The following is a 24268-nucleotide window of genomic DNA, read 5'->3' on the forward strand; positions in this document are numbered from 1 at the left end:
GACGTCAGCGCAAATATCTAACGATTTTTAAATGTTTGACTAAAACGTTTTGTAGCACGCGGTGGTATATGCTATTTGCGCACAACATTTGCCGCAAACGCCGCACTTCTAAAATAAAGTCGCTAGAAACAGCGGAGATCCCAAAAAAAGTAAACAAAAGTAAAAGTCTAATATCTTGAAAACCGGTGAATATTTTTCGGTGAAATTTGGTAGATATTCGTTTTCGCTCTTTCTGAACCGAGCGACATCACTTTCATGCCAATTCATAAACTTTTTTGAAGGTGGGAGGGTCCCTTTAAGTGCATGGAAAAGGAACCTGAAATATAATCCAGTCAGCCACCGACTCATTCAAATGAATTTAATCAACCGACCCCATTTGGATGATATATTAACATTTTTAAAACCTCAGATTGCCCGACAACAAAACATCTCAAGATTTCATCAGCTGGACATGGATTCCATCAGCACGTGCAACTGTACTCCGGAGAAAGCACCATCAGCCTGGCGGGCACGGCATGTCGTCTATGAGCGGCCCCCATTTCGAGCCTTATGGTCAGCTTGTTTTCGGAGTGGACCCGCGGCGCCAGCCACAACAAACGCTCTGGCGTGTGGTGCTGCAGGTCTTATGACCGGCACTTTACAAACGGGGCCACACAGCAGGCGTCATTATAGCAGCAATTAGACAACATTTGCACACAGTCTGCAGCGCGATGAGCATGGGAACATATCCGACAGCGATCTTTAAATATCTATTCAAATGAAACAGTAGGCATTCACCTGAAGCCCATCATCTCATAAACCGTCCACATATTGTTCTGATTAGATGCAATGCTTCACCGTCCTTAGCACTGCTCTTGCGACAATGGCCATAGTAAAATAACATTAGGACAAGGGACAATAACATGAGTCAAACGCAACTCGTAAAATATTTTAACTTTACAACATAACTGTGTATCGCATTCATCGTATAACACTACTAATTGATATCGAGGACCGTTAACACAGGACAACAATGCTTTGTCACACCAGTTAAGCCGGGTGTTTATAGTTACCTTTAAGCTCCGAGGACCTAGCATGGCAAATACAAATAGCTTATCGCTCATCTTCTAATGGAGTGGCAAATAGATATCGTTTGTGCAACGTTCAAGTGCACAATGAGGAAAACTGGTCGCACCTTTGTCTGTAAATCGGTCTGGTCTTTGGCGGCTCTGACAGAGGAAGTTCTGCCAGCATTTGTAACACAACACTCGAACGACAAAATGTGTCACTGACAGCTTTTTCATCACTACTGCCGGTAGGCACATTATCATGTGTGAAATAAGATGAGCGTAACAAATGGAACAGCGTCACTCACTATGCAGTGCTGTCAATAGCATTGGAGTTAGCTTTACTATAGAACATACATATAGCATAAAGTCATCGTACTTATAGGTACCCAGAGCTGATATCAGGATATCAGTGGGACTGCACCTTTTTATCTGCCGTACACTTCAAGACAATTTTGCATCTTATGGGAATTTTGACTATGTCACTATGTTTCGTACATTTGCTATGTTTAATTAAAATAATGACGAAGTAACGAGAAACAATCACGGGACGAAAATTCTAGTCCGTTTATTTCTTCATTTTCCTTATATTACATTAATTTTGCTTCCCATTAGCTTTTCGTTATTTCCATTACATCACGTCTCTAACTAATGCTGCACTCTGATGCACGCACAGGTACCAGACATATCGCTGTACCCTGCTTATTATCATGATTTTATGGATGCCTATCGTCAATGAAATTGACATGCATATCGTACACATCGTCTGCTGTCATCATTTCTTGTTTTGCATAACACCAACGCCGCATTACAGCAAATTTAGCTCCCCACCTCTCCCATTACGCATCAGCGAGCACCATCACACGTTTACCGGCCACGCACACTGTTCTGACAGTCGCGACCGACAGCCGGCTGGAGCGCTGACCGATCGCGCTCCTCACCTCGTCCGCTCCATTAGCCAACACTTAGGACAGTGTGCCGATCGGGGGCCGGTGGTCCTCCGTCTGTCCCGGTGAGAGGGGGGATGGTATGGCCACTGGCCGGCCGGTGAAGGAGAGTTCACGCTCCAGATACGGAGATGGAACGGGAGGGGAGGAGAAAGGAAGGAAGTGTGCCTCCGTGAGCGGTGATATCAGATATGGGATGGTGGCGTCAGGCGTGTGGGGGATTTCGGACGCTAGGGTGAAACAGACAGCCAACGTTTTAAGCATGGGGATCAAGGCGCTAAGATAAAACATCACAGATATCTAACAGCCCAATAAATGTAAGTGCCACCCTGAATCGTAGCGATACTACCAGCATTTCTGCTGAAACAGGTGTGGTGAATCCTGACAGAGCCAGTAGGCTAAATCTCGAAATAGCCCAGCATCTTAGAACTAGCCTGAGAGCCGCCCTCTTTAAAGCGATCCTTCCGTTTGTGTTGTAACACAGCCACATCGATCTCCATTTTCCGATATCCTTCATCTGGGATTACCAAAATACCTCCTGCCACCTAATCAAAGGATCTGAATATTTCCAGGCTGTCTGGCGGACAGCCGGCGGCAGAGGGATTTTCGTAAAGGCCCGTTCAGGTGGCGGCTGGGTCGGTTCATCTGTTCACAAATGACGTGTTTGGCAGGACCGTACGGGAGGACAAAGGAGACCCGGCCGGCCTCACACGACGCTAGCCCTCGGCCGGGGCGGACGAGTCGGTTGCTGAGCGGTTTATACGGCTGAATGGAGCTGAAAGTGCTGCGCGCCTGACCGCGAGAAGATCACAAAAGCCGTTTTTCTGTATCTATATGCTATTCGTGGGATTGGCGATTCAGCTGATATAAAACACAAACACGGAAGAAGAGTTTCATGGATACTAGACAACACAACGCTTTTTTAGGGTAAAAGGCATATCAAACAGCACCACCTTTTACACGACCTCACATCCGAGCCCAGTCCCGTCCCTCGCCCGGCTAGCTTACGTGCTCCTCTGGATGCGTCGTCGGCCATCATGTTGAACTCGGCAAAGGCCCGCTTCGGTCCCAGTTTGCGCAGCCGGTTGACCCCGGGCCGCGAGGCGAGCTGATGTTTGAGGGCCGAGGCGGGCAGCTTGGACTGCGGCTGGTCCGACTGAGTGCCGCGCATCAGCTGCTCCCATAGCTGCTGCATCTGGCGGAAAAACGGCATCAGTCACACGAGAGGAAATTTTCCTCTGAAAATGGCTTTAAACAGCCCGTTAATAAGCTATTTTCAAAAATAAGAACAACCCGTTCTTACATCGGAATCTATGAAAATCAAATAAAAAATGGAATTGACTACAACTTCAATCATAAAATACCAGAAAACCTTCAAAAGTATGGGATAGATTCAACGGCAAAGTTCATTAGACCAGCGTACGGGGCTCAGTTTGAATACATCTTGGGACGCTGGCGATATTTCAGGAGTCGTGGGTTGGTGCCAAAACTGAATGCAGGGTGTCACAAAAACGGGACATCAGTCCGAACCCACGTATGACAGAATTAATCGGATTAAATTCGTGATCCGCCGCTCCGTTCAGGGTTGTTTACCCAATTGTCATGTTGGCGTACGTGGGCGGAACTTTTTGTTGAGGGAGGATTAAAGGGAGACGGCTGCACCGTGGTGCAGCCCGTATATACCAATCCAAACAATCAACATACTTGGCCGATGAAGAAAACAGAACTGCATCACCTCAACAACACCGCTCACTTTTCAGCGAGTGGTAAGTTACTGCACACGACATAATTCGATTTCCGCCTTACTACTTGAATGATTTACGGTGTTCGCGACTAGATTGGAAATAACTGACGCCTTTTCATTCATCGAAATAATCCTTTCCCAACACAGTATTTATTTCCAGAATCAACATCATAGCGTATTTCGCAATGGCGCAAAGACGGTATAAAAAAATATTTTATTAGTTATTCCGATGACTGTTGTTGTGGCACATCTGCTTCAGGGACGGATGAACTACCACAGTTCCCACTTCTGACCCCACGGCCCCACCAGACCAGCCGTGACGTCAGGTCGTGTCGTCGGGAGGCCGCATTCCGAATATGATGGCGGCCCCGGCCGACAGCCGAACTCCAGCACTCCATGGAAATTCCCGCAGACACGGGGCCAAAGCGTGACCGAGTCGGAGCTCCGAGAGGGGGAGAGGATGAGAGCTGCTGCAGCTAATGCGCAGCTTCTGCACCCGTCTGCAGCCGCGGAATACGATCACGAATAGAGCGGACAGTGAAATGTCCGGGAATGTCCAGCGGAAGAGCGAAGGCAGGGACCAGGACAGAACGAGCTGTATGAAAACTGCAGAAGAAGGGCTGAATCAGAGCGACGCAATTAGACTTCACGTGTTGTGAAAACTAGCACACTCACTTGTGTGAAGCTCGAAAAATGGGAGCCTGGATAAAATTAAAACCCTATCGAGAAACAGAAGATCGCGTGATGAGAAGAGCATATTGATGAATTACATATTGATACATACATACATACATACATACATACATACATACATACATACATACATACATACATACATTTACATATTGATGAATGGCATGGCCATTATGGTCATGTTCAGGACGGCCCACTTAGTAGCTTGTCAATGTCAAATTGGTCGAATTGGTCAACCCAGAAGTGTGGTATCATATTTCGGCCATATGTGCAACTTCATAAAATGCGGGCTACCCCATGCAAGTGTAACGGAAGCTTCATTTAGCCGCGGGCAGCCAGACCACAGGGCAAATAATGTTCGGAAATCCCAGTGCCGTCAAGCGGGATCTCCCCTGCCATCGAGGTTGGTATGCAGTCTGGGTCGCAAATCGCCGGCCAGGGGGCCAGCCAGCGTGCTTGGAAACCTGAGAACCATACCACCGTAACTGCGAGAAGAGAGCTTGTTCTCTATGCTAAATCAGGAGGGATTAGGAGTTTCCAGTCGACAGAACTGACGCCACTGGATGTTCCTAAGCTCCCCCGTCCCTAGTTAGGCCTCCGGAGACTCTCACCCCCCCCCCCTCCGTGCCCCCCCCCCCGCGTGCCGGCCGCCCAGCTGAGTGAGCTGCGTCAGCGTCAGCGGGCGGTCGCAGCTCGGGCCAGACAGCTCGGCGGCTGCGGCGCGCCGGTTCGTGACGCCCCCGGCCGCCGGGCGGGGGCGGGGGCGGGGGCGGTCTGTGACCTTGGCGCGCCGCCCACCCGCCGCATGAACCGAAATGAGCCGACGTCGGCTCGGCGGCGTCGAAGGCGTCGCCCCGCCCCCACCCCGCCGCCGTCACCGACACCAAGGCCGCCTCCGTCTGCCCTGCAGGCCGCGCAGACCCGACTGAAAGCCGCTGCCGGCTGCTCGGATGGCTCGCGGTCACAGCCAGAGCGGCACGAATTCAGTCGACGCGTTGATGATGCCATCAGCGGGTCCCAGCACTTGCAGAGCTGCTAATGGAGCTTAGACCATCGGAGCGGGCCGGTCAAATGGTCGGATAGCCGTCTGCACGGCCAGACTTCCTCCTCTTGGAGCGAGAGGTCGTCACATAGACGCGTCAGCACCATGACGCTGCATTGCGGGATGGGTGTGAGATTGGACAAGATGGGACGATGTATGTGTATGTTAGTCTGATAATACAGTGATGGCATGTGTGTGAACGGAATATGTCCCAGCGGGGGTTGATGCGGTCCCATTAGTGGCTGATTCATTTTTATAGAAGGGTAGTGGAGGCATTACACAACCCCTTTCATACAATTCAACCCAATCGTCGGCCTTGTGCAATGATAACATTGCAAACAGGGTTAGTTTCGCTTACTCTCTCCACTGTACGCCTATAGGTGAGGGGCAGTAAGACAGTAAGATAAACATTACGTACAATACATCATTCAGAGCACTGCGCATCTAGGTATGTTTCCAGTGGTCTTGCAAGCTGCGTTCATTTTTATATAAAAAAACTTCTTAAGTTAGATATTCGTCACTATCACTGTTCCATGCAAGTCATAAGATTTGTAGACCACAAACCCCAATACTGTTGCAAAACACAGGTAACAACGCGCACAAGCGCATTAGCCGATAAGGCGCACAGCAACTGACGAATGGCAAACAATTTTGCACCACCAATGTTAAGTACACAAAAAGGCTCTGGAATGTCATATCCATTTCAACGTTTGCTTGCATCTGCAGTATAAACACCACCACGTCTTCGGGAACTCGCAAGTCGCCATCTAATGAACTTTGACGATCTCGAATAGCTCAAGTGGTAAGGGAAAGAAGCTCAGTTGATTTGCTGTTTTGTCACTTTCTCATGTTGTGCAAACTGTCGCGAAATCTAAATGCATGTGGCTATTGGATTAAGTAGGTATTTGTGACGCATCATCATACCACAAAATAATTTAGTGAGTGCCATGTTCTGGGGAAAGCTTCATATATTTCTGAATTCTGCGGCCCAACGCATAGACGGCTAAGAATTCAGTACCTAACCACGGATACAAAAAATGATGATATTCGGTAAAAACGCAACAGCTCTCGTGAATCCCGCTGGGCTTACAATATGACAGCTAATGTTTTCTTACGAAATCACAGTCAGAAAAATGAAGTGAACACGAATGATTGGAGTTAGACACGGACCATGAAAGAACTTCGGCCAAGCATGCAATCGGGCAAACGAACAGGCAGTTAAACGACACGAATTCGATAGAAAAGCAAGGAATGTGTCAGTGAAGCATGCAAAAATCAACTGCAACATTCTCTGAGCTGATGATGATACTTCCGAGCAGTTTTAGGTGTATCACATATGTTCGCAGTTAAAACTTAATGTTCACATGCACATGACAGCTACAATCATTACATTTTCATCGAAGCAAACGATTCATTGTAAAAGCTGTCGCGTAACATGAAAATATGAAGAAACCCATTTACACCGTCAACCATGCCTCCTCCCTGACATTATTTTCGACATCGTCTGGTAGCCGGCGCGCCCCAGCATTTTCCCGACGAAAGCCGCCCTCGCCGCATGGGTAAACAATCACAACACGATAATTTACGATCGTGTCTCGGGGTCGGCGGATTTAACGAGCCCGTAATGCAATACGGACGGTCGTTGAGCAGCCGACGTGTCTGGGAAGGTGGTGAGGTCACCAGAGGTCACACTCGGGGTGATCTCAGTAGCTCGTGATGAGCGCCAAGCAATGCGCTGAGAGACTCGCTCTATCACATCAAGAGCGATGATGTGATAAGCAGTGGCGCAATAATATGCCATAGGCTACCGGGGATTCACGGATACGTCATACCGACGTGATGGCTGCTATGTCGTCATCAATGGTTTAGTCAAGGGGTGAGACAGTCGTTACGGCTAAGGTCGATGCTGAGTTAGCTATTCGGGGAAACGCAAACATCTCTCAGGCGTATACCCTTTTGACCCCAACGGAACGAAGAGTGACAGCATCGCACGTCACTGGAGTATAAATGGGTTATAACAAGTGATTTTACGGCGCATGGTCTACTGCGCGGCGCTGAATACGGGAACAGATCATATGATCACGATGCCCGTATCGAGATGGGTGTGTTGTAACTGTTGTGGTTACATCAATGTAAGTACGATTGCCATGCCAGCAGTGTTAGCGAGCTATGATAAAACCGACGCTCTCCTCCATGAGACACCATGTTTCCAAGAATTCGAAAAGCACGACTTATTTTATCGGTTCTGAGTGTTGCTAGTTGCTACCCACATATCATCTCTCTCTTTTTATCGGTTTATCTGAAACAAACATGGCCCATTTCTCAATCCAGATAGGTGCACCGACCCAAACAGCCGATACGATTGATGAAGAGCGCAGCGGGCTGAATTATCTATCTCTATCTATTTGTTCTATTAGATTATCTAAAAAGGGCTTCATTCAAAAGTGCGAAACGGCTCTCTCCACAATCCGCAATGTAACACATAGTAGCAGAAAAATGATTAACGATAAAGGCTGTTTAAATAAGCAAATCAGCCTCATTATGAGACCCGCCGTCACCTTCGTGATTTCATCCCTGCACTGTGGCGGCGGTGTGTGTGTATAAATTCGTTGGTAGCTATGCAACACATTACATCGACCAAGTTCCAGACTTCTTAGAACACAGAGCTTAGGGAGTTAGGCGATAATCAAAACATTCTTGGTTGGCATCTTCTGCGAACTAATTAGATATATAAACATGCATCAAAAGCAATAAATTAAATTACTTTGGTGCATTGCTCTCATGTCAAACCATAAACAAACGTCATCAGCGTTTTCAAATAAAATTATTTAAGTATTGAATGAAAGAATCTCTTAAACATGCAGCAATCTTGAAGACACCTGCATACACACTTCCTTCCTGGCTCAAAGTAACCACCTAGATATATGTAACTAGCTAACTATATGAAGAGCAATTCGTCAAATAAAAATTTCGATGGACAATGAATGCCTATGTCCTTGCATCCTATATCCTATGTCCATTTCTTTCTTTTTTATTTCTGAAATAAACGGAAAAGCATTTTAAAAAGACAAAAAATACCCACTTCATTTGAATGCAGCACAGAACCAAACTCGAGACGAATGCAGCATCTATGAAGGCTTCAGCCGTCTTCGGCCGAGGCAACATAAACAAAGTTATACCCGAATGTATCTGCTGGGCTTGGATCGTTCAACGCGGCATGTCCTCACCATTACAGAGATGAGACTGGACTGAATGATTTCGACAGATATAGAAATATCAAATAGCCGTGTGATAACTACGCAATGTACCATAGACGGAGAAAGCGACCGGAATGGTGTTAATCCCAGCAGCTCTTATGGAATCGGCGATAACTGATGGCCCATCAGGCTATCGCTCATCTCATCCGTACGAGTCGAGAGTGGTCCTTGATCGTCCCTGCTTACGGCGAAACCATCTGAGGAGGTTCGGGAGAATCCCGTCCTCTGAGAAGGCCAACAGATCGGTATCATAAGGCACGCGGGCCACTCATCTCGGGGCTGGACTGTCGGTCAGCTAGCTCGCACCATCCTAGCGGCCAGACTCGACCTACAGGGTGACGGAAATGCATCTGGTCACTCGCACTAGCCTAGCGGAGAGCCTTGGGCGACAGGATAGGCGGTCGGCTCGCCTCCCGATGACTGGCCGGCGTCGTTGGCCGCCGTCCTGCGACTCACTGACCAGCCTCACCTCTCGTCTGTCCGCATCGTCATGCCGAGCATCTCACGCCAGCCGGGCTCTCACAAAGGATCGGCGCGGGCGGGGCGCCCGCCGGCCGGTCGGTTTTTCTTCGACAGCGAGGGCAAACAACGGTGAGCTGGGCGCAGCGCCCGCACCGCGTGGTCGGCGGGTCACAACAGGGCGTCTCCCTATCGGACGTCATCGCAGAGGGCGTCATCAGATGGCGGCGCCGTCATCCGCCGAGCCGAGTCCGAGAGGTGACAGACCGGCCTGGAGCGGTGGTCGGTTTAAGGGACGACAGACGATGTTAGGCAGATGTGACAGACTGGAGCGTCACTCACTGCAGGCAGCCGCAGATGAAAAGATGACAGAGATTAAAAGGCAAATGTGAATACTGGACACAGGAGCATTGATCATACTGGCTACTGCAGGCCAGCCAGAGATGAAGAGGAGAAGTCGGGTGACGGAGGATGTATGAAAGAGGTGCAGACTGAAACATTGGAGAGCCTTATGAGAGTGACAAATTAGTGCTGTCAGTGAAGCACCAGATATTGTAGACCCGCTCAAACAGCGCGAAAAGTACGGGTTATGCCAGTCCTTCGACGCTCTCTTCTCGAGCTTTCGCGGGGTGATTCATTCGTACGGCGCCCAGTGCCCTGTCCTACATGTCCGCAAGTTACAACTAATCAACCGCAATAACACAGTGTGCTGCAACTGCGCAACTGAAGTGCATCCTTTACATCGTTAGCCATCACCGGGGAAACCCGGTCCATTGTCCAGTAAGAGCTCGTTGCAAATGAAATAAACAGTTGACTGCAGCTAAACACGGTCGCCTCGGCCCGTCATGTCCACATGGAATGGTTCCTGGGCTGTTTGCGCTGGCAATGGGTCATAGGGTTCTACCGATAACTGAAGTACCTACTCATCAATATTGCATCAGCTTCCTCCAAGAAAATCCAGTTATTCTGTGGTGCATGGTATGTAGAACCCCGCCATACGCTACCAGCATGACGTTGCTTTTCTTTGCGAAATATCCATCAAGAGGGAACAATGTCAACAAAACTGCGAAATCTACGCCAATGGAACGTAATTATCCGGTACTAGCGTCCCTATGCATATAGTTCAATTCATTAGCACATCACAACAGCGATGCTAAACACGGATCGAACACCGCCCTGGCCATTGTTTAGGCGTCAGCCCCTCACCCAACCCGAACGCCAGACACCCACATCTCAACGAAAACAAACCAATGCCTATTTAGCGATGAACTGCAGACGTACCCCAGCCAGCAACATGCCGTCGAGCCGGTAACAGGCGAACCGCCGGTCTCACAGCGCGAACATTGTGTCGGCAGAGTGCGGCCTTGAGACCGCCCAGTTTACAGAATGAGCCGACAACTTCCCTCCGGCGGGCCGCCACCTCGCGAGCTGTTTTCTCAAACGGTTTGCAGCGCGTCTCACGTCTACCCGCCGCCCACGCCTTCCGACTACCTCATCGTGTCACGAACGGGGCAGCCGGCCGTACCGGCCTCGCCTGCTCCTCACAAACGGCCGACAAACGCGCCGAGATGGTTCAGAAAACATCAACGAAATGTCGTTTAGAGGACGTCGGCCACCCGCCTAGAGCACGTCGTTTGCACGGCACGGCACGTCTCCGCACGCCACGCCACGCCACGGCACGAGATGCTCACGCTTTGCTGTACGGTGGCAAGGCCATCAACATGGCATGCAACACAGACGCGCCGTGATGAGTGGTCCAAAAATGAAGGATAGTGAACGAGATGCTTCACCGTAGCTACGTTTTGCACAACAAAGCACTGCTAGAAGTTCGACCGCTGACAGAAAACTCGTCTCCTGGGATCTCGTCCGATAATTTCTGGAACACGTCATCACCCAGGCAGCTGGCCGGGGAGGGCGAAGGTAACGCCGTGGGGGTCCGGTCTGGTGTGATCCTCAGATCACTCACTTGATCAGCCGAGCGTGATCGGAGATCAGTTGATCACTAATGAGCACCGTCGAGCCGTCATGCTCCAGCTGTGATCAAGGGTCGCCCGCTGGCGGCCGCGGCGATCGGTAAACATGCACCGGGTGTCTGGAAGGAGGCCCGGCCGGCGCCACGACCGCCGAGCATTTGGGTGGGAAATGAGCAATTTGCTTCACAGGGAACGAGCGAGTTGCTCGCCCGGAGAACGAAAGATTTACCCTCGAACGCCCGATCCGCTCGGCGCAGAATCAACGATCCGTTTACCGGAGAAGGAACGATCCCCTCTCCTGTGATTTATTCTATCCCATGATTTACTGAAGTTTGCGGACTACTGGTTTTAACCGCAACCCCGAGAAGGAATAATGATATCGCCACCAGAACCGGCTTTGCCTACCAAACAGCCCCGTAATCACTGCTGTCTCGCGAGCTTTGCATCGAGACGCTCTTGCACGAGCATTATGTGGCCTATTCGCGCTGAGTTTGCGCATGCCAATCGCTGCGATTCATGGAGCTTGCAATGATACGTCACCGGTCAGCGGATTCCATTGTATTGCATGGGTCGGGCATGCGACCATGACGGCACACTAACGCACAGGTCGCGTGCGAGATTGCATCAAGATGTGTGATCGCTACTTTCGTTAATTGAGAGAGACTCGACCGAAAGAGCGTGTCTGGCGCCATTTTTGTGGTCATGTTAATGTTATATGTCAAGTATTTGGTTCGCTTTCGTGCAAGAATGTCGTCACTTGCCCACAATGTGGGTTCTCATCAGCTATAGCACATTTCCTCGGACTTCAATCAGTGAGACTCCATGGCCTCTGAGTTTTCAGGAATCGGACATGCCTAATGCGATTCTTTCAATAAAATTGACAACTGAGTGATGAACGACAAGAACATCCTGTTCATTTTGTTGCAACGGATGCTTGCTGCTTTTGCAAGATTGACAGACGCTAAATAAATAACCAACCTTAAAGCTTACTCCCGATCTGGAAAACAAAACTGAAACCCGCTCGACCTCTCAACTCCATGCACATTTGTGACGTCCAACACCCCGGCATCCAAGCAGCCGCATGCCCCGCCGTCCTCGCTGCAGAGCCGGGTATAGCTCTCCCCTCACGTGTCACTGGTGGCTGCCGCCGCGGGTTCATGACAGACGTGAGTTGTGAGGTCGCTGGAATGCGCCCGGATAGTGACACTGAGCCCGGGCGGCCGCGGGGCGGCGCGGGGCGGGGCGGGGCGGCGAGACGGGGCGGGGTGGGGTGGTGGCTGACACACAAGTCCCACCGCTGCCACAGCCGCCACTGCCACGTCACGGAGACATAGCTGTTCGTCTGGGACAGCTGTTGCCTGGTGTCGTGCCATGCTCGATCCCTGCAACCCCCCTCGACCCTCGACCCCCCCCCCCCGACCAACCACCAGACGCGGTCTACCCGCCGTCGCCTCTGCGGTCGGGTTAGCCGGAACAGGTGGCGGGTAATGCGAGGAATGCATGCGTGCCAAGTATCACAGCGGGACCGCTAGGCACGCGTCTCCGGGTGGCGGTGGGGTGGGGGGTGGGGGGAGGGGGTCGGCTCGGCACTCAGCAGTCAGCAACGCATAATGTTCGGGACTCGACGGTGGGATTGCAGGAACTCCGGCCGAGTGTCGTCTCTCCCTCCACGGACTACGTCATGAAAAGGCCGTCAGTTCCCTGTGTTGGAAGCGGTGACATACCAACGCCTTTTGCCTATTCGAAAAGACTGGGCAAGATTGAATTGGGCGGTTGGTCTAATATAGGGTCGTAAAGGGACGGAGAGAAAACCGAAACCGAACGAAATGATCGGGAAGTAACGGTTCATCGATACTCAGTCATCAGTCAGTTAATGAAATGGGCAGACACTAGACAGTCGACAGCCAGCTAGCCAGAAAGACAGCCAACCAGACAGGGTCAGACAAGACAGACAGACAGACGGTTATTCCATACGGCAGGAGCGGAAATGACAAGGTCTGAGCAGATGCGCTAAATGTAAATGTCGAAACAGGTTTCGGCACATGTCGCCTCTCAAATGCCTCGGAATGAATGCATAGTAATGGGACTCGCCAGGGTGGGCACTGGGCAGCCCTCGCCGTCATGCATATGCTCACACCTCCCGGCCAAGCCAGTACGGTACCTCTATTCAGATTTCAGCCAACATCCCCAGGCTGTGACATCACATGATAAATAACGCTGACTATGGGGTGACCCAATAGAATAAATTCAATACAATAAGCAGCGGATGGACGCATAAATCACATGTGACGTGTCTCCTGCCACCAAGGTTTCACCGTGTCCACCGCAGAGATTTATCCCCACCCTGCTCCACATCTGTCAAGCCTTGCACAACACACAGACCGCGTTCGTCCGAAACTAAACGTCCGAGGGCGTTCTGCTCGCCCCAAATAGAGAACAGAACCGCTCGGGTTACACGACCGGCCGGCTCTGAAGTCCGTGACCTCATGCCCAAAGGACGCCGGGAATCCGCCGTCTCGTGTCTCGGCTGGTGCCCTGGTGGCGCAGGCCGCATGCCACTCGCGCCAGACCGGCGCGTGGCGAGCGGTCGCCATGGAGCCGCACACGCCAGCAATCCTGCTGCAATTACTGACAGTTATCTGGCCAGATAGGGCGGCCGCTGCAGCATGAGGCTTACGAGAACCGTCAGTGCTTAGCTGGTAAAGTGAGAGCTTCGGTAAACGTGTCCATGTCGATGGGAAATTCTGCTGGCTAGTTGAGATACCGCACATGGAAAGTTGCGTGCAACGTCAACGAGACAAGTTTGCACTGATGATGGGCACTTTCCAGGCAGCGTCCAGACACCACACGGATGATCGTTGCGTACACTCGGAAGCCGTTTTAGAGTGCATGCGGCAGACGGAGCCCGTGCTAGTGAATGGTGATAAAGGCGGCAGCGAGTTCCTGCTAGCGCCAGCACGGCGGATGATTGTCCCAGCGATCCGACAAGCCGTCCGGACCGGCCGGCCGCCTCTCGGACCCCTGAGCCGAGACGCCGGGGTGCCTTATTGGGACGGTCGCTGGATGGGGCCCGCTGAGCAGATAGCGGCTGTCAGATAGGGGCACAGAGAGCCAACCATAGCCAGGCCGCTGCCCAGACGATCGTGTCGCCCCACCGGCGGCCCAGGTCGACAGGAGGTGCATGTCGGCCGCGCGACGGGGAAGCAGATCGGCCAGAAAAGGACACCGGCCGACGGCTCGACAAATGGGGAACAGAAGTCGGCAAAATGAAGGTGACCCTATATAGCGCCGGGGAAGGTGACGTGAGTGATTTGTGGGCCGCATAAATAACTGGTTTTTGCTTTATGTTGGTTTGTAAATCTGAATAGAATGCCTAAAAATTGGGACGCTGGTCATGACGACGCACGGCAGATTGATTTTAATTTAATTAGAAAGAGAGTGAAGAGTAGAATCTCGGTGCCACTGATGCAAGCTTATGGCATGCACTTATGCACTATGCTTATCCAAATGCAGCCTTACCATACTCTGTCCTCTGCATGTCGCCTTGACAGCTAGGTATACCCTGAGCTGTGGCATGACCAAACAGAACGAGCGGCATTCCAGTAGCCGCAAACACAGTCGATGACGTCACCCATTTTTGTTGACTGGATGAAAGAAAACCATTCCCGACTTTGAAGCGAATTATTTGATTTACGTTTACGTGAGCTGTGAAGACTCGTCACAAATCTTTGACATGCAGTGGCGCAGCCAGGGGGGGGTCAGAGGGTCAGCTGACCCCCCCGAAATTTCTGTCAGGGGCCCGCTCGAGAGAGAGAGAGAGAGAGAGAGAGAGAGAGAGAGAGAGAGAGAGAGAGAGAGAGAGAGAGAGAGAGAGAGAGAGAGAGAGAGAGAGAGAGAGAGAGAGGGAGGGAGGGAGGGAGGAGAGAGGTCCTAATCTAATCGGACGAGCCCGCTTCGAGAAATGCCTATACTGGGGCACCACGGGTGAGGGGCCGGCCTGGGGCCCCAGGTGGACGGGGCCCGGGCCCCCGGGAGAACGGGCCCGGGCCCCCTGGGTGGATGGGGCCCGGGCCTCCCGTGGATGGGTCCGGGCCCCCGGGAGAAGGGACCCAAGGCCCCGGACCCTCGGTTGGATGGGGCCCGGGCCCCGGGCCCCCGGGAGAACGGGCCCGGGCCTCCCGGAGAACGGGCCCGGACCCCCGGGAGAACTGGCCCGGGCCCCTGGGAGAACAGGCCCGGGCCCCCGTGGATGGGTCCGGGCCCCCGCGAGAACGGGCCCGGGCCCCGGGAGAACTGGCCCGGGCCCCCCGTGGATGGGTCCGGGCCTCCCGGAGAACGAGCCCAGGCCACCGGGAGAACTGGCCCGGGCCCCTGGGAGAACGGGCCCGGGCCCCCAGACAACGGGCCCGGGCCCCCTGGATGGATGGGACCCGGGACCCCGTAGATGGGTCCGGGCCCCGGGAGAACGGGCCCCGGGCCCCGGGTGGACGGGGCCCGGACCCCCGAGTGGATGGGGCCCGCGCCCCCGGGAGAAACGGGCCCGGGCCCCCGGATGGATGGGGCCCGGGCTCCCTGGTGGACGGGCCCCGGAGCCCCGGGTGGACGGGGCCCGCGCCCCCGTGTGGATAGGGCCCGCGCCCCCGTGTGGATAGGGCCCGGGCCCCCGGGTGAATGGGGCCCGCTAGGGTGACCCGCTTGCTCCGCAACGCTAATAAGGGGTATTTTCGATCGGTGGGCGTTTGGTTGGTCTTGTGTCCATGGGTTATGTATCCATTTCGGTCGTTTGCTTTTTGACGGCTAAGCATTTTGGTTTGGGAAAAATATCCATCGCATCGAGGTGCTCGTGTCTGATAAGCATGTTTTCTACTATAGAAGTTCCCCTCCTGACGCCGTCCCGGGCGGGTGCTCGCTGGGCGCGGCGCCGTTCCGGCCGACGTGACCGCGATACCCGCCCCGGCGAACCCCTCTGCCGTGTGTGTGATTGTGGGTGTGTGTGCGGGCAATCAGTGTGATCAGTGTCATTGTTGCCGTTTCGCGACGACTGAGGACTCCTACCGGACCGGACCGCCTCTCCGTTACCGAGGCTGTCTGCCGTCCGACGATCGACACCCACCCAGGCCGTGCCACCATCATGCACCGTGACCTGCTCCGGCTTCTCGTGCTGCTGGCGTCCGTGCGCCTGCTGACCGTCACCGTGCTCCGTGACTGCCGCCCGCCCGTGCTCCGTGCCCGCTCTGGCCACTCCGTGACTCTGCCGCCGCACGGGGACCGTCTAGCTCGCGCTGTGCTGACCCGACCGCCGGGACGCCCCAGGGAGGTGTCTCACGGTGCACGTGCACCCAGCGACTCTCCAGCGGTGCTCCGCCGTGTGGCCTCCGACCCCAATCAGCCCACCGCGCCGGGTCACAGGTTGAGAGCCACTGGCGCGGCTGACCTTGGCCGGAGCGCGGACGCGCCTGGTGCACCCGTCGCGCGGACTCCACTGGCGGCCGGGCCGCCTACATCGGTCGGCCGGGGCAAGAGGCGCGGCCGGCGCTCCCGGCGGCGCGGCTGCAGGGGCGGCGAGCGCTGGAGGGCGGCGGCGGCGCGGGGAGAGCTGCGAGCCTGCACCCTTAACATTCAATCGCTCAAGCCCAAGGTCGTGGAGCTACGTCACGAGCTGGAGCAATGCAAATACGACATCGTCCTTCTCCAGGAAACCTGGCTGTGCCCGCGACTCAACAACCGTCTCATGGTCTTCCCTGGCTTCACTGTCACGCGAGCCGACCGTCCTGATGGGCGCGGGTACGGCGGTGTGGCCATTCTTCACAAAAGTGACATTAAAACCACGGTGCTAAAAACTCCTGAGATCGACAATAACCAATGCAAGCTTGAGTCGCTGTGGTGTCACATCAAGTGGGATCGGCACCAGCTGTTGCTTGCGTCACTGTACTGCCCGCCGCGCCACACTCAGGCCGCCCTCGACCATGACATCGATGAACTTGATAAACAGCTCCAGCTCGCTCTCATGACTTATCCGCAGTGTCCAATCGTACTCGCCGGCGACCTCAACTGTAACATGCTCAACACTCAAAGCAGCTTCGGGCGCGATAAACTAAGTGAATTTTAGTGCGATATTCTCTCAGCCAGCATGTAACGTGTCCGACATTCAATTCCGGTTCCCTGTTGGACCTGGTGATTACCAATGCAGGCTGTGCTGTGTCTCGGTCCGGAGTGTACCACTGCCATTTTAGTCCGCATCGCTTTGTACGTTTTGATTTATCCGTCCCCCGACCACGCCACAAGCCCATTTTAACCCAAAGTAGGTCCTTGCGTAATGTCGATGTACCATCACTGCATTTCGATTTGGCCTCAGCCGACTGGCAGTCTGGTTTTGCGTCCCGGACCGTGTCCGAACAGTGGCGGAGTTTTGTGAGAGTGTTTACCCCTATTTTGGACGCCCATGCGCCTACTCGGACCGTTAAGATCCGGAACCCGTCTGCCCCACCTGTCACCGCCGCGACCAGGGATCTGATGCGCCGCCGGCGGGCAGCGCTGCGGGCTGACGGACACGGGTCTGACGCGTACCGGGACGCCAACCGGGCCGTACGGGCCGCAATACGCAGTGACAGCCGAGCGGACATTGCCAACCGCATTCAGGAGCAGGGCCCTCACACACTGTGGCGCAATATCAGACAGCATGTAGCGGGAAAACAGCCATCACAGAGGACTGTGCCCCTGGTGTCCGCTGGTGATATGAACGCGTACTTTGTTAACGTTGGGCCGAAAGTCGCGCGCGAGGTGAGACTACAGGGGAGTGAACCGAGTATCCCCGGTAGGCTGCCGCGAGTGGGAGCGTGCGCCTTTGCCGTGTCTGCCATCGACCTCTGTACACTTAACAGCGTCATATTAAGCATGCCCGGAACCTCGGCCTGCGGGGTCGATGGCATATGTGTCCGAGTCATAAAAATGTGTCTACCTGTGATCAGCCACATACTGCTGCATTTGGTTAACTCGTGCCTTACTCGATGTGATATCCCTGCGGAGTGGAAACACTCCCTCGTCAATCCCATCCATAAATCCGGCGATCCTTCCAATCCCGTCAACTTCAGGCCCATATCCATCATCCCAGTTATATCCAAAATAGTTGAGCGAGTGGTGCAGCGACAGCTGTACCACTACCTCACCATCAACCACCTCCTTTCCGACACCCAACACGGCTTCCGCACTCGCCATTCCACCGAAACGGCACTGGTAACCATTTCGGATCGCGCTCTCCTGGCTAACGATCAAAATCAAATTTCGCTCCTCTGCCTGCTTGATCTTAGTAAATGTTTCGATGTCATAGACCATTCTAAGCTTCTTCAAAAACTTCAGTTACACGGTGTGGACACTGCATGGTTTGAGGCGTACCTGCAGAACCACACACAGAGCGTCAGCTTCACTGATGTCTCTGGCAACAGGCAGATATCAACCGCGCTTCCGAACAACATGGGCGTTTTTCAAGGTTCGGCACTAGGTCCCCTCTTATACACCGTCTTTTCAAACGACCTCAGCCTGTTCGTGCCGGATGCGACCGTTGTCCAGTACGCGGACGACACCCAGGTCATGGTCTGCGGCAACAGGACAGCCCTGTCAGATCTGACTGAGCGCATGGAACAGGCCCTTTCCTCTCTCGACCTCTGGTTCCGCGCAAATTCTCTCAAGGTGAACCCCGACAAAACTCAGTTGATAGTTTTTGGCAGTAAACAAAATCTGCGGAACATCACACCTTTCGGCGTCAAATTCCGCGAGCGTACAATCCAGCCCGTCTTAGAAGTTAAAAATCTAGGGGTGGTCTTTGATCGCCACCTGTCCTGGGACGCCCATGTTCAAGAAATTACGCGCAAATGCTTCGGGATCCTCATTGGCCTGTCGCACATCCGTCACTATCTTCCGGTCGAGGTCCTCCCCACCATCGTAGCCGCCCTGGTGCTTTCCCGCGTCCGCTACTGCCTCCCTGTGTACGGCAACGGCAGCCGAAAGAATCTAGACAAGATTCAAAAAGTGATTAACTTTGCTGCGCGTGTCGTATCAGGTCGAAGGAAGTTCAGCCGTTCAGCGGACGTCAGGGCGGCACTGGGGTGGCTCGATGCGGAGGACCTATTTAAATTTCATACGCTCGCATTACTCCACAAAATTTGCATGCATCACACACCAGTGTCGCTTTCATCCTCACTCCAAACAAACCGTGAGGCACGAGAACGGAGCACTCGACATGATGATGACCTGCGTCTGCCACGTGTACGGACGGAGACTGGGAGGCGCCGGTTCTTGTACCGTGCACCGATGCTGTACAATGGCCTCCCAGTGGAAATGCGCACGATGACAGTCGCCAATTTTAATCACGCTCTCAAGCGAGTTATTAGCACGAGGGAAACATAGGAATGCGTGTTTTACTACTAGTTACTCGCTGTCGTCGTCATTATTGTCTTATTTTAGTTTTTCCCTTTTTATTATGCCCGTTTTAGTTTATGTGCATGTGGAAAGTGTGAATGTCTTTTTATATACTGCATTTCACAACTTGACTGATGGCAAGGAATAGCCACTATGAGTGGATTTGCCTGAATAAAAATTGGTATTGGTATTGGTATTGGTAGAACATGTCATGTGTAATTTATAACAAAGGTTGACGCAGGCTTTTAAAAAATGAAAGCCATCGATGAATTACTATGTAGAGGTTTGGAACATTTATATTTATATTTATATATATATATTATATATTATATATTATATTTATATTTTATAAAAAATATATAAAATTATATATATATATATTAAATTTATATTTTATAAAAAAATATAAAAAATATATTATATTTTATATATTATATTTATATATATTGAACATTTATATACTGTTGCTCGTCATGCAAAAGCGATGATTGGATTTTGTACAAAATTTAATACTTTTTCCAACTACGCCATTTTCAACTGTAAACGTAAGGTTATGCAGAAAAACCCGTGTAATAAGTAAGTCTTTAACAAATACCATTTTCTCCAGCGATTTGTTCCTCATTGTTTTTGGTCAGATAGCTTTTCACAATTTTTCCGTGAGAGGCGCTACATTTCTTTTGCCCATAGGCGTTGTTTGAACCCACTCCGTCAAACAGTCACCCGAAAATAGCATTAACCCTCGCCTGTATTGGTGTTTTTCCAGCCGCGAACGTTTCGCCCCTGGGCCCTGTTCATGAACCCTGCGGCCGCTGCGGCCGGCCGCAGGCTCTAAGCTCCGCCCATTTTTGAAACGTCATCACCCACTCGACCGCAATCAGCGTTCCATGAACACGTCTGCTGCCGAAATAGTTTCCGATAATTGCGCGCTTGAGACGATTACTAATCAATAGTTTCCACGCGCTTCTTTTATCTCTGTATTCCATTCCTGTGATGAAAAGGGCGTTTCTCAAGGCCGTCTGGTGTTTCTTTATTTTTTGTAAGTGGGTCACATAAATGATTTGGTATTGTTTTCATTAAATCGTAGCACAAATAACTTAAGTCTAAAATTAAATCTCATATTAAAGCATTAATCTAATTTTTAGGTATCATGGCGTGCAACACCGGACGGAATGAATTTGTTTACAACATCGTCTCCATGGCAACACAGCCTACACTTTGACTTCAGTGCGCCAAGTTCAGTGCAATTACTTTCTTGCGGCTCGGCGGTCGCTGGATTGCGGCCGCAGAGATCGCAGCGGCCGCAGCAAGGTGACGTCATACATTCGTCATACTACATGAGCCCCGCCCCTTTTTGTGACGTAACAACCCGGCTGGCCGCAGCCCCGCAGCGGCCGCAGCGACCGCCGGGGTTCATGAACAGGGCCCAGATCGAGCTAGAGCTTCGCGGAAAAAACGAGCGTGTTGCCCGTGACGAGTTCGTTGGACCCCCCCCCCCCCCTCCCTTGCCGTTTCGCCCCTGATCGAGCTAGAGCTTCGCGGAAAAAACGAGCGTGTTGCCCGTGACGAGTCCGAGAGGAAGCCGAAGATATCCAATTTTAAGGTCCTAGGTCATTGGTTGACCTTCCAGGTCAGAGGTCAATGACCCAAAAGTCGGGAAAATCGGGACCTGTTAGAATGTCGTAAAGTGTGGCTGCTATGGGGTTTTTCGGGGTGCTGATCACGAATATCATGTTAGTTTTGATCACAGATGATGTCTTCATGCATTTAGGCCAGGTCGGGTCAGGTCAGGTCAGGTCAACCAGTAGGGGTCCTGCCGGGTATTCGTAGTAGGTGTTAATCGCCTCTGACAGCTTCGTAACATGCTACGAAGGCACCAAAACTACTTCGTAAACGTTCATATGGTTGTTAAATTCGAATTCAGCTCCAAAAACTAGCCTAGAAACATGTAAAACTCGAAAAAGTGAATCGAGGTCAGCAAAGGTCAATGACCTGACCTGACCTTCAGGTGACCTTGACACCCACCCTAATGCATGGGACCAACATCATTTCAGATGTTTGAACGCTTGAAGCCACGGAAAGACTGCAAAGTGCAAACGCGCCGCTAATACGAGCCGACATACGCCGAATCGCGATTCCGGCCAAACATGGTCTCAAAAGTAGGTCACAGGTCAAAGGTCATTTGGGTCAGGGTCATGAAATTTTCAGGGTAGGTGTAAAATTGATTAACTCGAGAGTACTGAAAGTTTCGTCGCGATCAGCCGCTTTTTACGCGAGTTATTTGCGAAAAACCGAGGGGGGGGGGGGTCCGTTCGATGGGCGAGGGTTAATCCCAAATCTGTCTGAAACGTCAATTTTCCAGCAAAAGTGCCCTCACGATTCAAACTCACTCAGGGTTTCGTGCAGGTAAAGGGGGCCCGCTCAGCAGAATGCGTATGAAATATGGAAAGATTCTGAAAAAATGGGTGGGGGGCCCGCACACTAGGGGGCCCGCTTTGGAGGCGATGACCCCCCCGAAACGAAATCCTGGCTGCGCCACTGTTGACATGCAATAAATCGGAGACGAGCAGACACATCACGAATGATTCCTCGTGATCTCGTGGTTTCGTGTCAGCCGAGATACAAGCTGTCACCAGACAAAAGGTTTATTGGTTTTGCGATAGAGCAGCATTGTAAAGTTACGGCCTTGTTTTCCATTAGCAGAATGTATGTTATCTATAGCCCAGACAAAAGTGGACCGGTTCTTTGATGCAGCCAATTGGTTTTATTTGCAATGCTGTCTCTTTTGTGTGTGTTTTTAACGATGACCGCAGCAAATGGGTTCTTTTTATTTGATACAGATACCTAATCACTATTCATCGTGGTGGCCGCGCCACCTCATAAAGAACATTTCTTGAATAAGAAAACACTGTCATTCTAATTTCCAGAGGTCTTGGCAGATTGAATATCCTTGAATAACAGAGTAGGTACCTAACTATCTGCGATCTAACTACGAATGGTTTGCGTTCCCCTGATGATACATGGAGCTTTTGATTACCAGCGCCTACTCGGCAGCATGTAACACAGTCACAAATTCCAGTAACAATTAAAGGGACTGTCCCACCTTAACATTAGAATTGAGTTGAGATAGCCATCTTGACGGGCGTTCTTTGAAAATCAGAGTCGTGAAAACCGTTTCTCCAGCAATTACTTCATCGCCAAGAAATTTGTGTTTGATTTTGACATCTGTGCAAATAAGTGCCACAATGTATTGGTATTGGCACTTAAAACCTGTGACGTTTCCGCCTTTTCCGAAGTTTCTGTATCTGTCGACTTGTTTTTATCGAAACCTTGAAAAATAACAACGCCTCTTGGAACAGCGCCCGTTCGTTCCGGTGCCACGAGGTGGAGAAATAAATTGATATGCGAAACTAATCCTAATAGTCTTCTAATTCTTGTAGTATTTTTATTTTTGTATTTAAATAGTTAAGAGGCCGTCCTAAATGTGACTGAAGAATGCAAGAGCCATGAACTTATCAATGGCAGGTGTCAAGTTCAAGTGTGCAACTCTCTAAAATTATAGTATCAAAATGATAAATGATTTGCTCACTGCTGTTTCAACTCCATAATCAAGACATGCTCTGAGGAGTCCACAATCTATTGATGGTGACAACTAAGGAAGAGACAATGAATGTTCACCTTTTTATTTCTGAGCATCCAAGACGACTAACCTTGAGCCGTTAAACATTGATAATACCCTGTATGCTGAAGTGTGGGTGGCCTGAGGTCGACCATGCCTGGTAAAGAACTGTTGTTTGTGTAAACACCATGCAGAGGTGTTTTGAAATAAATTTTAGTGATGTAATGTATCATTCTTTGAACTGAGTTGCTGATGGCGGATGAAAGCGGAAGTGCTGCATGTTGAATAAGAAATGCTCTGTTGTGCTTTTAAGCTTATGTTAGATTTTATATATGGCTTAGTTTTCCTGCAGATTTCATCTTAAAGCTGTCAATAGTGTTTTACCTTTGTTTCCTGGGAGCAGATCCAGCTACTAACATGAGCATGGGCCTGGGCCTTTGTACCACAGTCGCTGCGCTGCTGGTCAAAACCTAGGTAATGTGCCTTGTTAGGCCATGCTGTGCATTTTTTAAACCTTTAAGAGTACTTTGTGATCATTGATACACATAATGCACCTGACAAACTGAAACAGCAGCAAAATCACACCCCATCCTTACCTCTGTGCAGTGTCACCCAACAGACAACAGGGCTTCAAAACAGGCAGGTTCCGCATTCAAGTCGCTTCTTGCAACTATTTGACTAATGTTAGGACAATAGACGTGCTGTACAGGGAAGGCGTGTTCTGTGTAGCTCTTGAAAAATGAAGTCATGCCTAAAATTCAGTTTAGAATATTACAATTACAAATAACTTGGATAAAAGTTGCAAAACATGAACTCTGACTGGTCAGTTGAAATGTCTTGAGTCAGTGAACCACGCCTGGGCTGGAGGTGGTCAGTTCCCTGACTTGCGCGCGACCTCGGGCAGGAGCTGTGGTACTTGTACATGGACAAATTGAATAGATGCTAGCCTAGATCATGTCGTGGCTGCAGTCCAAGACATGTTCACTAGTTGCTGTTGCTGCCGCCGCCTGCTGCTGCCCTGCGTACCAGCTGGCAGCTCACTGCTGGACTGTTTGCGCGCCAGGCATCCTACTGGA

The 24268-nt window shown here is 51.3% G+C and overlaps 1 protein-coding gene across 1 annotated transcript in view; it reads right to left on the reverse strand.

Annotated features, from left to right (window-relative positions):
• The window catches only part of LOC122371242, a 48855-nt gene that overhangs the window by 13575 nt on the left and 11012 nt on the right, over positions 1-24268 (reverse strand). The window contains exon 2 of the mRNA XM_043347413.1: positions 3002-3188. Coding sequence (XP_043203348.1) covers positions 3002-3188 — 187 coding nt within the window. The remainder of the gene's footprint in view (positions 1-3001; positions 3189-24268) is intronic.

This window comes from Amphibalanus amphitrite, unplaced genomic scaffold, assembly GCF_019059575.1.
Source record: "Amphibalanus amphitrite isolate SeventyFive unplaced genomic scaffold, NRLGWU_Aamphi_draft 001220F_arrow, whole genome shotgun sequence".
Taxonomy (NCBI): domain Eukaryota; kingdom Metazoa; phylum Arthropoda; class Thecostraca; order Balanomorpha; family Balanidae; genus Amphibalanus; species Amphibalanus amphitrite.